At 43.4% G+C, this 17,561-nt stretch overlaps 1 protein-coding gene across 3 annotated transcripts in view; it reads right to left on the reverse strand.

The window, feature by feature from the left end:
* The window catches only part of MAGI3 (membrane associated guanylate kinase, WW and PDZ domain containing 3), a 208,555-nt gene extending 196,044 nt beyond the window's left edge, over nt 1–12,511 (reverse strand). For all 3 annotated transcript variants that reach the window (XM_054027114.1, XM_054027113.1, XM_054027115.1), the window contains exon 1: nt 12,120–12,511. In XM_054027114.1, coding sequence (XP_053883089.1) covers nt 12,120–12,450 — 331 coding nt within the window. In that variant the 5' untranslated portion in view covers nt 12,451–12,511. The remainder of the gene's footprint in view (nt 1–12,119) is intronic.
* Between the last annotated feature and the right edge of the window lie 5,050 nt (nt 12,512–17,561).

The following is a 17,561-nucleotide window of genomic DNA, read 5'->3' on the forward strand; positions in this document are numbered from 1 at the left end:
AGAAAGTGTGAAAGAACATTACAAACTCTTAAAATGGACTATTGAAGGTTATTTTTAAATTGATCTCACACTAACTAAAATGCCTATTCAGAAGATGGATAAGTATGAATAAAACAAAATTAAAATAGCAATTGAACAGCACGGCTATTACTAAATTATTAATATTACAGTGCTTAGGCTCAGCTCATCAAGCATATGGAATTAAAAATATTCAAGCTCGTAGACTTACATTCCTCATTTTTGGTAAGTACTGTAGATAGAATTAAATCACATAAATGCATCTTCAACAAAGAAATATTCCTGAGTTTATAAACCTGATGCTAAAAAGGTTGTCATAGGATAAAAGGGAAGGTCCTTTCATGGATTGAGAACTGGTTAAAAAACAGGGAACAAAGGGTAGGAATAAATGGTAAATTCTCAGAATGGAGAGGTGTAACTAGTGGTGTTCCCCAAGGGTCTGTCCTAGGACCAATCCTATTCAACTTATTCATAAATCTGGAGAAAAGAGTAAAAAGTGAGGTGGCAAAGTTTACAGATGATACTAAACTGCTCAAGATTGTTAAGACCAAAGCAGACTGTGATGAACTTCAAAAAGATCTCTCAAAACTTAGTGATTGGGCAACAAAATGGCAAATGAAATTTAATGTGGATAAATATAAAGTAATACACATTGGAAAAAATAACCCCACCTATACATACAATATGATGGGGGCTAATTTAGCTACAACAAATCAGGAAAAGATCTTGGAGTCATCGTAGATAGTTCTCTGAGGACATCCACGCAGTGTGCAGAGGCGGTCAAAAAAGCAAACAGGATGTTAGGAATCATTAAAAAGGGGATAGAGAATAAGACTGAGAATATATTATTGCCCTTATATAAATCGATGGTACGCCCACATCTTGAATACTGCGTACAGATGTGGTCTCCTCATCTCAAAAAAGATATACTGGCACGAGAAAAGGTTCAGAGAAGGGCAACTAAAATGATTAGGGGTTTGGAACGGGTCCCATATGAGGAGAGATTAAAGAGGCTAGGACTTTTCAGCTTGGAAAAGAGGAGACTATGGGGGGATATGATAGAGATATAAAATCATGAGTGATGTGGAGAAAGTAGATAAGGAAAAGTTATTTTTTGGATCATTTTCCAGGATAGGTTGTAGATCGTGGATAATGCGCTGGAGAGGTTTTAGCTGGGGGCTGTATGTGATGGCCATTGGTGTTCTGTTATTGTCCTTGTTGGGCCTGTCCTGCAGTAGGTGATTTCTGGGTACCCGTCTTGCTCTGTCAATCTGTTTCCTCACTTCCCCAGGTGGGTATTGTAGTTTTACGAATGCTTGATAAAGATCTTGTAGGTGTTTGTCTCTGTCTGAGGGGTTGGAGCAAATTCGGTTGTATCTTAGGGCTTGGCTGTAGACAATGGATCGTGTGATGTGTCTTGGATGGAAGCTGGAGGCATGTAGGTATGTATAGCGGTCAATAGGTTTCCGGTATAGGGTGGTGTTTATGTGACCATCAATTATTTGTACTGTAGTGTCCAGGAAGTGGATCTCTTGTGTGGACTGGTCCAGGCTGAGGTTGATGGTGGGGTGGAAATTGTTGAAGTCCAGGTGGAATTCTTCAAGGGCCTCCTTTCCGTGGGTCCATATGATGAAGATGTCATCAATATAGCACAAGTAGAGGAGGGGCATTAGGGGACGAGAGCTGAGGAAGCGTTGTTCTAAGTCAGCCATAAAAATGTTGGCATACTGTGGGGCCATGCGAGTACCCATAGCAGTGCCACTGACTTGAAGGTATAAGTTCTCCCCAAATCTGAAGTGGTTGTCCTCACGATCTACAACCTATCCTGGAAAATGATCCCTCACTCTCACAGACCTTGGGAGGCAGGCCAGTCCTCGCTTACAGACAACCCCCCAACCTGAAGCAAATACTCACCAGCAACTACACACCACACCACAGAAACACCAACCCAGGAACCTATCCCTGTAGCAAACCTCATTGCCTACTCTGTCCCCATATCTACTCTGGCGACACCATCAGAGGACCCAACCACATCAGCCACACCATCAGGGGCTCATTCACCTGCACATCCACTAATGTCATATATGCCATCATGTGCCAGCAATGCCCCTCTGCCATGTACATTGGCCAAACGGGACAGTCCCTCCGCAAAAGAATAAATGGACACAAATCGGACATCAGGAATGGTAACATACATAAGCCAGTAAGTGAACACTTCAATCTCCCTGGTCATTCTATTACAGATTTAAAAGTCACTATCATTGAACAAAAAAACTTCAGAAACAGACTTCAAAGAGAAACAGCAGAACTAAAATTCATTTGCAAATTCAACACCATTAATCTGGGCTTGAATAGGGACTGGGAGTGGCTGGCTCACTACAGAAGCAGCTTTTCCTCTCCTGGAATTGACACCTCCTCATCTATTATTGGGAGTGGACTACATCCACCCTGATTGAATTGGCCCTGTCAACACTGGTTCTCCACTTGTGAAGTAACTCCCTGCTCTCCATGTGTCAGTATATAATGCCTGCATCTGTAACTTTCACTCTATGCATCCGAAGAAGTGAGGTTTTTACTCACGAAAGCTTATGCTCTAATAAATCTGTTAGTCTTTAAGGTGCCACCAGACTCCTTGTTGTTTTTGTAGATACAGACTAACACGGCTACCCCCTGATACTTAATATTATTAATGGTATTGCACCATTTTAATGAGCAGAGTACTCAAAAGCGGAGTTAAAAATCATAAAGTACAAATACTAAAATGTTGAATATAACTAACCCCCAAGCATAAACCTGAAAATCAGCCACTTCTACACAAGCAGAAGAACTTAAATTTGCTTAGCATTGGACACATTTTAACATCAGGTTACTCCAATCTAAATAGGGTATGCAAATTTTCCCTAGATGATAATCCCAGACTTCAATTGAAGAGTCCCAGATGAGATTTTCAAAGGCATAAAGGGCAGTAACTCTAACTCCCTTTGAAAATCAATCAGAATCAGGTTCCTCATTCTTATTTTTGACTTTGAAAGTCTTCTCCTGATACCAATAGCAGATTTGATAAATGCACATTCAAAAACAAGTGTGATGCTGCCTGCAATGGAGATCTTAAAAGTAGACACAATGCAGTCTGTATAATAATGCATTGTACTGTAACAGTAATGATTGTTTTTACACTACCAGAGAATTCAAAATACTTTTAACAAATAAAAAGATGGCCACATGAAGTAAAGATTACTATATGAGAGCAGTAATGGTTAGATAGGGGTTAAGTGTTGTCAAAGTTCAAACAAGAATTCAAACAAGAAAGGAGTGGCAGAAACACAAATAGAAGCTAAGAGTTTCAACGCCTTGTAGCCCAGCCCTAGCCAACAGATCTCACTCACACAAAAACAGAGATTAGTACACTATTTCTTTCTTTTTGAGCCAATTAAATAGCATAACAAAAGTAGCCCTCCAACCAACCACACAAGAGGTTGTAAAGTAAATCTAATGTACCATTCTAACAGGTCCATCCGTGTTACTTCAGTATGTCTGAACTCTGGTAAGTGGACAGAGATTTCTACAGAGAGAAAGGCATTTCTGAAGTTGTTTTTTAGGTAAGCTGCTGAAAGAAAAAGTAATTGCATAAGATTAAAAAAAACCAAAAACACACACACACAAAATTTAAGTGGGGTGCTAAGTATGTCAAAGCAGTAGAAATGAGCCAGAGAAGCAGATAATTACTTGTACTGAAGAATAAGCTGACTGTAAAATTTTTAGAACTAACTTATCTGTAACAAGGGCAACATTAAGAATAGAATTCCTTATTTCCATTGGAGACAAAGATTGCAGAGGGTTTCCTCAATCCTCACTAAATAGAGGGCTAGCTCGTCATTTTAAAAAATATGCAGGAAGGTGTTTTAAACAACAGGATCAGTAATCTTTAATCCTTAATAGCACTCTTCACACTTTTTCTTTAAGTAGTACTAACTGAAAATAAACACTGCAGAAGTGCAGATTAGCATTGTCCCAATTGTTGTAACACTATTGGACAAATTTATTTTGGGAGCTGCTATTTGTAAGCCGTTTAGTTATAAATCAAAACTTACTAGAACAGTAGAAATTCAATATTATAAAAAAATACCTTCGACATTTTAAAGTTTAGATATCTGAAAGTCAGCCACTATCACAAAAGGTCTGACCAATTGATCCTCAACCAAGCAACTGGAGAGAAAAAAGGCTTCAGACAGACTCTTGATCATCACCTTCTAATTCCTGATAGGACATCCTTGTACAGTTTATTAGCTTTGTCATCACCCTGCAATTACAGGAAAAAGGCAGCTTCAAGACACAGTTCTGGTACCCTGTATCGGTATTAACATTCGGACTACTAAGTAACAACTAGAGGCTCTGACTGTCAGTCAGGCACTTTCAACAATACATATCAAAGTAGTACTGGATTGCAATTAACTTCATTGGCATCATAGTTGTAGCTGTGAAATAAATGGACAAGATGAAACTGCAGAACTGGCAGCAAAAAAGACTGGGCTCAAATCTGGTCAAGGACGGCCCCTTTTCTTCCATCTGTACTAAATGAAGGATGCTGCAAAATCTTTCAACAATTTCTCACTAGCATTGAATTTTAACTGGGATTGAAAGTGTAAAAAAAGACTTATGGTCTCCAAAACTAACTGTTAAAAACTAAAGCCCCAGTACTGCATGTATCTGCAGTAATAAAGTTTGCATATGAGAACAGTCCCTTGACTTTGATGGAACTACTCATGGTAGTGAAGTTAAGCACATTTGCAGGACTGGGACCTAACCCATGTCAGGAACCAGATAATGGGCAACTATTGGACCAAAGTCCAGACACTGAAATCGCCTAAAGCTAAACAAGTGAATCAGTCTTCCTCTTATTTATGGATCATCTTTTGTTAGGGTTTGAACTAAGGTCATTAGACTGAAGGGGTGGATTCTGCAAGTTTTACACTTTATCTGCATATCAGGTGATGAATACAATGACAAATTTGAGAGTTTTAGATAAAACAGGGCAATTGTTTGCAAAAATAATTTACACCATCCCACCAAAAGAGATTTATCAGGGAAACTATTTGGAGATCTCGTGTAGAAAAAAAACTGTCTGTAAATCAAAATACAGTACTGTCTGATTTACTTAAACAGAAAAATATCACCAACAGAACTAGAACAATTAAGATGAGCACAACCTCCACTCACACATATCCAAAGCATTTAAACAATCTACTAATGGCTAATTTAAAAAAACATGTTTAACTAAGGAGAGGAGCATGTCATGATGCTTATACCATATCCTATTAAGAAATCTTTGATGAAATTGGATGACAAAGTAAATCTAGTATGAGTACACATACTTCTAAGATAAATGGACTTGTGTCCTCAAATTATTGGTGTAGTTTGCTGCATATTTACTATTGTAGATATCAAATATTTCACAGAATTTTTGAGTTCAGAAGTGCATGGTGAATACCATTCATCAAATAACTCACTTCAGAGAGCTACAGGTACCTTTTAGTACCCCACTTATTTACTAGAAAAAACATTTCTCTACCTGGCTCATTTCAAAAGGGGCAAATACTGCCCTGCCCTGGCTTCCAATCCAGCAGAACAAATGTAAATTCACTGCAAAAGGAGTACAGATCAAGTCACACTCCCTCTACATTGCAGAGCAGTACTCTATGGGAGTGCTTACTGTGCCCCAGGGAGTGAGGGAGACTGAAAAGAATAGCAATTGTATACATCACTAATTTCTTCCCAAATGGGCATATTATGGTCCTGAAGAAAGATAATCCTGCTATTCAGACTCCGAGTTGAAGATTTTGCATATAATCAGCAATTTGTCTTACTTTAGAACTTTATATGGTAGTCTCAACCCACTCTTGATACACTATTGGCTACTAAACTAATTAACCTATGCTTCACTTAGCCAATATAGGCATTTACAATATCTAGGCAGTGCTTTGGCAGCAGGGCTTCATAACCTGCCTGAATATTTTGGAAACTAAAAATGGAGACTTACTGTGTCCAGAAGGCTCATTTTTAAGTAAACTCAGCACTAAGAGATGTTGACTTTACTGCAGTGGAGGCTGAAACTTTTCATTTATTCCCTTAATAGCAACAGTACAGTCAGAAGCAGTGCAAGCTTGAGCCATATGCTCTCTTACCAATGTGCCTCATATCTAATGTGGAAGTGTGGATGCATTTTTAGTTGATGATGGAATAGTTTGGTCTCCATGGCCCATAGTGGTCCTTAGCCTCATTGTCAGTTACAACGTGGACACTTGTATGCTGGGGACTAGCCGGAAGCACCATTTTAATAACAATGTATTTTAAATATAGCGGTCACCTCAAGTCCGCTATGTTTGACAAGGACTGTTTTAGTATTTATACTGTGTGGCAAGAGGAAGCCTTACACATTTCTCTGTGCCACTATTGTTCCCACCTTACCAAGGACAGGTGTTATACAACTAAGTAGCAGGCCCTAAACTTGAACCCATAGCAAATAAAACTAGGCATGTTCTTAGGGTGACCAGCTGTCCCAGTTTTATAGGGACAGTCTTGATATTTGGGGCTTTGTCTTATATAGGTGCCTATTACTCCCCCCCCCCCACTCCCTGTCCCAATTTTTCACACTTGCTGTCTGGTCACCCTACATGTGCTCATGTTAGTAACTAAAAGAGGGCAGAGAGTGGAGGACACAAATTTCTCCACCAGTGAAAAAGTCCATGCCTTGCATGCAATGTGCAATTAACAAGTGCAGTCTGATTAACATTCATATCTTTCAAGAAAGCTAAACTAGATCCTGAAATTTTCATTTTAGATTCATTACCAAGCCTGCTAGAAACATCCAATGCAGATTTCATTGCTGTCAAATAAAGATATTGCTTTCCTTAATGAAGAGCTGTGTGTCACCACGTGGTACAAAGCAAGTCTAGCCTGTTGATCCACTGCTGAAAGCTACTGAAACACCAGCATCAGACTTTAATGAAATGCCAAATTGCTTAAAATATGGAGGTAGCTAGTCTCAATTGAGGTTGTGCAGACATAAAAAGATTCAGAAATACTAACAAATACCTCAGTGTCAAGAGGATGAAGGCAGGACATACTTAGTACAGGGCCCTCAACTTTGGAATTCCCCTGCACTCGTGCCAATGCCTCAGTTTGGTGAGCTTCCAGGCACACTAAGGCCTACTTAGAAATTCTCACTAAAGATGTGTAGGTTGAATTGTGAGGGTCCAGTTTTTATTTTTACCTGGATATGACTGGAAGAGAAGGAAATAACCCGGTCATTTTGCTGTGCTGTATTAATTTAAATTGATCTGTGTCTGTATGTTCACTTGATTTGAATACAAACAAAATACATATCCAAAGGACTAGGCACCCATACATAATCAAAATCACAATCCATGTAAAAAAAAACAAACAGCAACAGCAGATCAGAGGCCAACCCCGCCACTACCCAAAAAAAACCCCACCGATCCCCAACTCAAAATCTCTAATGCATTCAAGACCGATGACACTCCAAGAATGCAACAGATCACCAAACCCCCCACATTACTCAGGTATCTCCAAATGCCTACACAAAAATGCAATTTGAAGTATTCTGAGGGTCAGCAAATTTGGACTATTTTGGACCAGGGAGTGGAAAGGAAGCAAATTTTGTCATGGGAAACTCTAGCTGAAATGGTTGCACTGACTGGAACTGTGCCAGTATTACAGGGGGAGGGGGATGTTTTAAAATGTTGTGTTTAAATGTATTATTAAATCTAATAAACACTGAGTTGCCAAAAAAAAATGTCTCTCTAATACCCTATTTAGCTTAACTTTACAATTTGTCTGAGTATGAAAAAAAATAAAAGCTAAAGACCTAGCTCAATAGGCTCCAAAAGTGAATTGTAAAAACAATAGTATTAATTAGAACACCTAGTTCTTCTTTTACTGCTCTTGCAATTTGTACTGTAGTGGTTACCTTTCCTTGCTAGAAGTGTTTGCCACTGTCAAGTCACAGCCCTAATACAATACAAATTATAAAGCACTGCACATATGATTTTATGGGGTGTGCTGTTTTACAACTAGGACGACGCTTCTCATGCTGGTGGTAAGAGAGAAACTGTCAAACTGAGTAAATATTGGAATTAAATAAACAAACATTTAGAAAGATCACTGTCATGGCCAACAGACTTCGCCTTTCTTTTGAAATTAACTATTCAACTTCACTGTAAGCAATTGACCAAATAATAAAATAATAAAAAAAAAAAACATGCAGAAGTCCAATTCTGCTCCCAAATTTACTCAAGAAATTCAAGTAAGTGGAAGTTGTGGAAGTTCTGGGAGCATATTTGGACCCTGAGTGCTGAGATTCTAATGATCTCCTCCTCTGTGAAGTGGATATAGAAGAAACTGAAATCATGAAAGCATGCTTTGCTCAAGGTCAACTTTTACACCAGGCGTCTGGGTAATAGACAAAACAATAGAAGTGTGTACTAAATGTAATTAAGACACAGATGAGATATTGTGTAAGTCAATCATGACAATATTGACATGTCACACACTGTAGGAATCACAAAATAAGAAGTTTTAAGAAAACATTCATAATTAAAATTTGTTTAAACTTTGTAAAGTTCATACTTGTGCTGTGCAGAACTTGAGAAGCTATAATTAGTTTCAGATTTACAATTGTAAATCATTAGTCTGTGATTGCAGGTAATACTATTTAACATTTACTTGACATTTGAGATCCATGCTGGTATAGAGGATTTTATTGCAATAATCTGATATTCCTGGTTAATTACAATATATTCAAATTAAAGCTATTCTATGATTGGAAGCTGCATTCTCTTTGGAAAGTGAAAACATTACCATGAAATAGGAATGGGGAATTTCAAGAATGTTCTCAGGATAAATAATGTCATTTGCACTGGTTCTGACCATAGACAAAGCTAAGACACCATTTAACAACTGAGATTTAACCCTTTTTTAAATAAGCAGTACACATTACTATGGAGATAGCTTGCAGAGATTCAATTTCCTGGCTTTGACACACTGGGACTTAAATAGAGTATGAGAGTAACAAACTGAAGTCACAGTCCCCATCTTCGGATGTCATACTATACCCGAAACAGAAAGGTTTGGTAGGGTAAGGGACACTAAAAGGTGTCAGAAAATAATCCAATCACTTATCCAAGTGTCTCTTTAAATTCTGCTTCCCTGCAAGTAATTCTGTCAATTTCACCCAGATTGGTACAGACATACACTATGTACCTATATATTCATATATAATTATAGCCAGGAGAACAATCACTACCTCAAAATCTTATCCCAAGGTTAAGCTCTGCTATTATAATTTGCTGTGTAGTGCTTTAGAGCTGCTGTTCAGTACAGACAAAAGGCAGAGTGCTTAGTACACCTGACTGTAGTTTAATGAAAAACTGCCAAAAAACCCCAAAATCTCATTTCTCATGTAAATCTCAAATAAAAGGAAAACTAAAATACAAGTGGCACATCCCTTCTTAAATTCTGCATTCATATTTATCTAAGAGGTTCAAAATTAATCTCCTACTTTCCCTAAGGACATTTGCTATTATACTCCTAGCCAGTTTCAATATTTTACAAATAGCCAATACATGTTCTTAATTTCAGATTTTTTGAGATTCTTTGTTTAGCTTTTCAAAAGGGAGATGGAGAGATTTTAAGGGTTTTGGTTTTTTTCCATTATTGCATTTTACTCTTATACAGATGTTAATCCACTAAGAAATGTGACCAGGGCCAAACACAGAACATCAACATATTTAAAAAATACCCACTTACTCATTTGGAAAGGAAGGGCATTCCTCTCAGATGCCACTCATAGCTGCAGCAAACACTTTTTGAAATGGAGAGGTAATGTTACATAAAATACACACACAAATTTCACACTTTGGGGGTGAAAAGTATTCAGTGTGTCATACAAACTTTCAAATGAACTACAATAGTTGATCTGGCTTTATTCAAAACACAGCAAAATACTGAATGATCTATGGACAGACAGAAGTGGAAATAACTTACACAGAATAAAAGAACGAAATTACAATGCTGAAACGATAAAAGATCCCTGTTGGAAGGCCACTTTTTACTACAAGGCTGAAGTCTTGCATGAGGATTGAGTTTCATTGGTAGGTGACCACAGGGCAGTTTTTAAGCAGGTATGTCAGGACTAGTTTGTGAAGGATAAGTCTCACTTTGTTTCAGATGAGGGGAAGACTACAATAAGTGTTGCAATTCCATGTGTAACTTCATCCTGTCCATCCTTTCTCCCTCCATTTTAAAAGGAAGAATCCTTTGTAACAAACATCTCTAACTCTATTCTACCCCTACTATCATAAACCCACCTGACTCTTGCACATACAAGGGCAGATTCTCTATAAAGGCCTAGCAAACCAACAGACTTTAAAATTTTATTGAGATGATGTTAAAAAAAATTGCAAACAGAGTTTGAGCATAGAAACTGGTCTGAGTGATAGCCTTTACTGACACCATCTCCAGCACCCTCTCTCTAAGAGTATTATTAGCTCTCAAAACACAAGTTTCCTATAAACTCCACTCACATAAACAATTTGGTTCCCAAAGTGTGCTTTGGAGTGGGAGCACTGTACTGTGGATAAAACAGGAAAGCTGGAACAGAAGATCAAATACAAGTTAGTCATTCCAACATTACGCTAGAATGACTTCTGTAGAACTAAAAATCAAACAGAAAGCTAAACACTTAGTTTAACATGAATCTGTTCCACTGTTCTGAGAAAGTTGCAAGGCCCACACCATGGATAGACAGACTGTGCGAGAACATGTTTGCTCAACCACAAACTTCAGTTACAACAACAGTGATTTATCTCAGGGAATTCTCCCAAGATAGAAATGGACAGATGCAAGAACTCTTCTCCTCTGCAAGCTTCACATAGAATGGAAAATGGAAAAAATCCAGGAACAGAGTTCATGGAATTTTTGAGAGAGAAATGCTTTAAAAGTCCAAGTAACAACACAACACAACATACATCAGATTACAATGGATATAAAGATAAATTATTCCCTCTTGGAGATGCAATGACCTCAGTATTCCTGCACAAAATAAACCCAATCTACTGATAACAAAATGAAGAGCAATGATGAAGCAAGTCAAATATTTTCAACTACAAAATTGGTACTGGTTATAATGAATACTAAGGGCAGCTATGCCAAACCATCTGTTGTAGACAGTCAAAAAAAAAAAAAAAGAAAAAGCCCTGAATAAACTAGGTGAAGAGAATAACATGCTAGAAAGGATTTTTACACCAAAAGAACTTATTCCAGGACTGCCTGGCTCTTAGAAAAGGATCCCACCACATGGGAGGGGAGACTGTTTTTCCAGTGAGACTAGTGCAGAGTGGACAATGATTAAACCAATTTATAGAAAAGCAGGCACTTCCCCAGCCCCCAGGCTAGGTGCAGGGTCCACTGGGCCTGTGGGTGACAGACCCAGAGCCCTTACATAACCAGTTAACTAGTTCAGGTACAAGGAACAGGGCATCATACACCAGCCCCACAAGTGGCTAAGCAGGAAACACCTGGGTGCAGCAGGGCAGGGGAAAGGCAGGGCCGAACCTGGCCCCGAGGAAGGGGATTTAGGGGCTAGGAAGGCAGAGCTGTGTGTACCCAACCCGCCCGGGAATAGGGTGCCCAGATGTCCCGATTTTATAGGGACAGTCCCGATTTCTGGGTCTCTCTCTTATATAGGTTCCTATTACCCCCCACCCCCTGTCCTGATTTTTCACACTTGCTGTCTGGTCACCCTACCCGGGAAGGGCGGTGGGGGGGCAATGGAGCAAGACCAGGTGCACCCCAGGGGGTGAGGAGCAGCGGTCCGGGGGGGCGAAGGGGCATGGCGGGACCAGGCAGGTTCCGGGGGGTGGGGCCAGGCCCGCCCCGGTGCCAATGGCAGCGGAGCGGGGCCGGTCCCGGCCCGTCAGGGGGTGAGTGAGGCGGCCTCGCCCCCAAGGGAGATGGGGCGGGGCCCGGGGCGGGGAAGTGGGCACGGGGGGCCAGGCCCGGTCCGAGGGGGGTGGCGGACTCACCTGGGCGCACGGTCTTGAGGCGCACGGGCTCCCTGAAGTGGCGGATGACGGCCAGGGTGTCGCGGTGGGTGAGGCCGCTCACGGGGGTGCCGTTCACCTCCAGCAGCACGTCCCCGGGGCTAGGGGGCTTGCCGGAGAGCAGCACCGGGCCGGGCCCGCCGAGCTCGCCCAGCAACAGGCGGCCCCCCAGGTAGGGGAACTCGCCGAGCTCGGCGCCGCCCCGCAGCAGGTCGGGGTCGGGCGCCCCGCCGGGCTGCGGCGGCCCCCAGGACACGGCGCACTCCTGCACCTTGCTCAGCCAGTGCCGCTTCTTCCGCAGCGTCTTCGACATGCCGCACCATGGGGGGCCGGGCCCGCCCGCCCGCTCGCGCGGTGCCCCCGGCTCCGCGCGCCGGCCGCCCGCCTCACAGGGCCGCTCGCCGCCCAGCCCGCGCGCCTCCGAACGCGGCCGCGGCAGCCTCCCGACTGCTGCCCTCAGCTCGGCGGCGGCCGGCCACGCCCCCTCCCGCATGGGCCCCGCCCCCAACGCCGAGAGCCCCGACACGGGCGGCCACGCCCCCTCAGCCGGCCACGCCCTCACGGCCGGCCTGGCACAGCCGGGCGGAGCCCAGTCCGAGTGACGTCAGGGGCAGAACTTTCACTAGCTTGAGCTGGAAATGGGCGTGGCACCGACTGTCGGTCCGGCCGCCCCGTGTGTGTGTGTCCTGCTGTCCAGGGTCCCTCCGTCTGCCTCCCTCCCCTCTGCCCAGTTCTGGCCGCCCCCCCCACCCCTCCCTCCTGCTGTGTGGTCAGCCTCCCATCTCTGCCCTGCATCTGTCTGGGCCCTGCCTGTCCTGTTAACCCCCCACCCATCCCTCCTGATGAGGGTCTGGCCTCCACGCATCTGTCTGTCCTGTCCTCTCTCTACCCATCTGCTCACCTCTCTTCCCTTCACCTGATCCTCCTGTTATGTCTGTCCATCTGCCCCATCGCCTCTGTCGGTCCCTCCATAGGCACCAACTGCTGTTGCCACCAGTGGGTGCTCAGCCCCCCCTTTGCCCCCAGCTCTGCCCCAACTCCACCCCTGCCCTGCCCCCATTCCAATCCCTTTCCTAAAGTGCCCACCCCAACTCCACCCCCTCCCTGACTCTATACCAGGGGTTAGCCTGCCAGAGTAGCATGCCATTAAAAATCCTGCCCAGCCTGGCCCGAGCTGCTCTTCTCCGCCCTCCCCTGGAGCCCTGCCACGATGCGCACAGCGCTCTCGGGGCCGGGGCTGTGCGCTCCCGCGGGGCAGTGTTTGGCTCCGCGGGGAGGCAGACACGCTCCCCCCGTCCCTGGAGCCATGCCACCGCATGCGCAGCGCTCTGAGGGGCGGGGCTGCCCGCTCCTGCGGGGCGGGCGTGTCTGGCTCTGCGCAGAGCGGAACATGCTGCTAGGAGCCTTATGGTAAGGGGGTCTGGGGGTTCGATAAGGGGTGGGGGCAATCGGGACAGGGAGGGTTTGGATAGGGGGTGGGATCCCGGGCGGGGTGGTTAGGGGTGGGGGCTCTTTGGAGGGGGCAGTCAGGGAGCAGGGCATGGGAGTCCTGGGGTTTGCAGAGAAGAAGCAGGGGCAGGGCTTCTTGGAAAAGGGGGTGTGTGTGGAATAGGGGCATACAGCCCCCTGCCCTGACCCCCACCAGCCCTCTGCCCTGAGCCCTGACCCCCCCCACACACACACAGCCCTCTGCCCTGACCCCCCCCCCCACACACACACACGCAGCCCTCTGCCCTGAGCCCCTACACACCCCAGGCCCATGCCCTGAGCCCTGTACCCCTCTCATACACACCCAGCCCTCTGCTTGACTCCTTCACCCCCCCACCCCACGACCCCAGCCCTGACTCTGGCACCCCCACACATACCCAGCCCCCTATGGGTCCCTCCTGCTATCTATCCATCTGCATGCTCCGCCCCCAGCACCCATCCATCTGGCTGCCCCCTGCTGTCTGTCTATCCACCCCCTCATCTGTCTGTCCCTCTTGCTGGGTCCACCCATGGCCCTCCATTTGGTGCCCCCCTCATCTGTCTGTCACACCTGTCTTTCTGCCCACTACCCCCAGATCTGTCTGTCCCACAGTCCCCCAATGTCCTCAAATGCCACCTATGGCTACTCTCTCCTTTCTCACCCTAAGATGAGGACAAATCAGTGTCTGAAATACAGGTTGCTGCTGCTGCTGCCAAAGTCACAGATGCTCTCTTAATCCAGCTATGAAAATAGAAATATAGCCACATATAATGGGGTTTTACATTTATTTTATTTGGAAGTGTATATGAATTTATGTACTAATTAGGTATATCCGTCATGCCCCTGGCTAACATACCAATGTTAGAAATGTAGAGCCGGAAGGGACCTCAAGAGGTAACCTTATTCAGCCACCTGCACGGAGGCAGGACCATGTAGATCAGCTCTGACAGGTGTTCTAAAAAGCCTCCAATGATAGGGATTTCACCACCTCCCATGGAAGCCTATTCCAGAATTTAGCTAGCCCTTATAGTTAGAAAGTTTTTCCTAATATCTAACCTAAATCTCCCCTGCTGCAAATTAAGCCCATTAGTTGTGTTCTACCTCCAGTCCATGTAGAGAACAATTGATCACAGTCTTCTCTGTAACATATTTGATAAGAAAAGACTTATCAGGTCTATCTTAAGTTAAGACTAAACATGCCCTTAAAAAAAAAAAAAAAAAAAACACTTTCCTCATAGGTCAGATTTTCTAAACCTTTTATAATTTTTGTTGCTTTTCTCTGGATCCTCTCCAATTTAGCCATCTTTCCTAAAGTCTGGTGCCCACAATCTGATACAGTACTCCAGCTGTAGCCTCACCAGTGCCAAGTAAAACAGGATAATTAGCAGCTGTGTATTACATACTACACTCCTGAATGATATTAGCCCTTTTCACAACTGCATCACATTGTTGGTTCATACTCAATTTGTTACCCCCAGAGCCTTTTCAGCAGTACCACCACCTAGCCCAGGGGTGGCCAACCTGAGCCTGAGAAGGAGCCAGAATTTACCAATGTACATTGCCAAAGAGCCACAGTAATACATCAGCAGCCCCCCCATCAGCTTCCCCCCCAGCTCCCAGCACCTCCCACCCACCGGCAGCCCCACCAATCAGCGCCTCCCCCTCTCCCTCCCGATCAGCTGTTTCATGGTGTGCAGGAGGCTCTGGGAGGGAGAGGGAAGGAGTGAGGGCACAGCAGGCTCAGGGGAGGGGGCGGGAAGGGGTGGAGGGGGGGCAGGGCCTGGGGCAGAGCCAGGGGTTGAGCAGTGAGCACCCCCTGGCACACTGGAAAGTTGGCGCCTGTAGCTCCAGCCCCGGAGTCGGGGCCTATACAAGGAGCCGCATATTAACTTCTGAAGAGCCGCATGTGGCTCCAGAGCCACAGGTTGGCCATTCCTGACTTAGCCAGTTATTCCCCATTTTGTAATGGTGCAAATTACTATAGGTAGGAATTAAAATCAAATGCACTTATCTTTATTGAATTTCATCTTGGTGATTTTAGACCAATTATCTCATTAGTCAAAGTTGTTTTGAATTCTAATCCTGTCCTCCAAAGTACTTGCATCCTCTCCCAGTTTGGTGTCACCCACAAATTTTATAAGCACACTCGCCACTCCATTATCCAAGTCATTATTGAACATGTTGACTCGTACTTGATCCAGGACAGGCCCCTGGAGGACCCCGATACACACACACACATCCAATTTGACAGTAAACCATTAACTACTCTTTGAAAAAACATTCAAACAAGTGTGCACTCACTTTCTAATAATTTAATCTAGACCACATCTCCCAAGCTTCCTAATGAGAATGTCATGAGTGTGTGTGAAAAGCTTTACTAAAATCAAGGTATATCACATTTTCTGCTTCTCCACATCGCTATCAGAGGGCTAGCCATGTTAGTCTGTATCCACAAAAACAATGAGGAGTCCAGCAGAACATTTCAATCTCCCTGGACGTTCTATAACTGATTTAAAAGTAGCTATACTTCAACCAAAAAACTTCAACAACAGACTTCAAAGAGAAACTGCAGAGCTACAATTAATTTGCAAATTTAACACCATTAATTTGGGCTTGAAAAGGGATTGGGAGAGGCTGGTTCACTACAAAAGCAATTTTTCCTCTCTTGGTATTGACACCTCCTCATCAAATTATCGGTGGTGGACCACATCCACCCTGATTGAATTGGCCCTGTCAACACTGGTTCTCCACTTGTAAGGTAACTCCCTTCTCCTCATGTGTCAGTATATATGCCTGTATCTGTAATTTTCACTCCATGCATCTGAAGTGGGAATTTTTACCCACGAAAGTTTATGCCCAAATAAATCTATTAGTCTTTAAGGTGCTGCTAGACTCTTATCCACTAGGTCAGCAACCCTGTCAAAGAAGGATATTAGATTAGTATGGCATGATTAGTTCTTAACAAGTTCATGTTGGCTATTACTTATAACCCTGTTATCCTTTAGGTACTTACCAAGTGATTGTTTAATAATTTGTTCCAGCATCTTTCCAGGTATCTAAGTTGGGCTTGCTGGTCTATGATTCCCCAGGTCCTCTTTGTCCCTTTTTAAAAGACAGATATTATGCTTGTCCTTCTCCAGTCCCCTGGGACCTCGCCCATCCTTCAGAAGTTCTCAAAGAAAATCACTAAAGGTTCCAAGATTGTTTCTGCTAGTTTCCCAAGTACCCGAGGATGAATTTTATCAGGCCAACTTGAATACATCTAACTACTCTAAATATTCTTGCATCCTTGCCCAATCGCAGAATTTCTTTAGTGCCTGGCCATTTAGCAGCTCTGTCAGCTTGTTTAGATGCATTTATAAATATATAAATGCCACTCACCAGAAGTCATTCTCTTTTATAAATCTGTAATATTTATCTTCTCTCTGTACCATCCAGGCCTCAATTTTATGGGCACTTATGGATATGCTAACTTCACTTTGACTAATCACATGCTTAAAGTTAAGCACATACACAAACATTTGCAGGACCAGGGCCTTAAGACTGCAAGTTCTTAGAGTCAACGTTTGGGTGCATTAGAGTAATTGTTTAATAATTACAATAGTAACTACTACTGTTTGCAAGGCTAATTCAAAATAAGTTCTATCATCTATGGATTTGAAAGTCTGTTGATTCACATAATTTCAAACTGGTGTGACCCACCCCTCTTAATTTATTTTTTTTTTTTCTTCATTAGAAACTATTTTCACTGCAAATCTCTCACACTATCTGAAAAATTTTAAGAGTATTTGTTTCCTTTCTTGAAAGTATTGCTTTGCATTTAAGCTGACTACATGAAAGTCCCCATTCAACTCTGAGATACAGGAATCTTGAGCATCTTTAAAAATGATTGTGTTTAAGTGTACACACTGTAATTCAACTTTCAGTACCATGAGGGTGTAGTAATACCATTGTTT

This window comes from Malaclemys terrapin, chromosome 4 (genome assembly GCF_027887155.1).
Source record: "Malaclemys terrapin pileata isolate rMalTer1 chromosome 4, rMalTer1.hap1, whole genome shotgun sequence".
Classification (NCBI taxonomy): domain Eukaryota; kingdom Metazoa; phylum Chordata; order Testudines; family Emydidae; genus Malaclemys; species Malaclemys terrapin.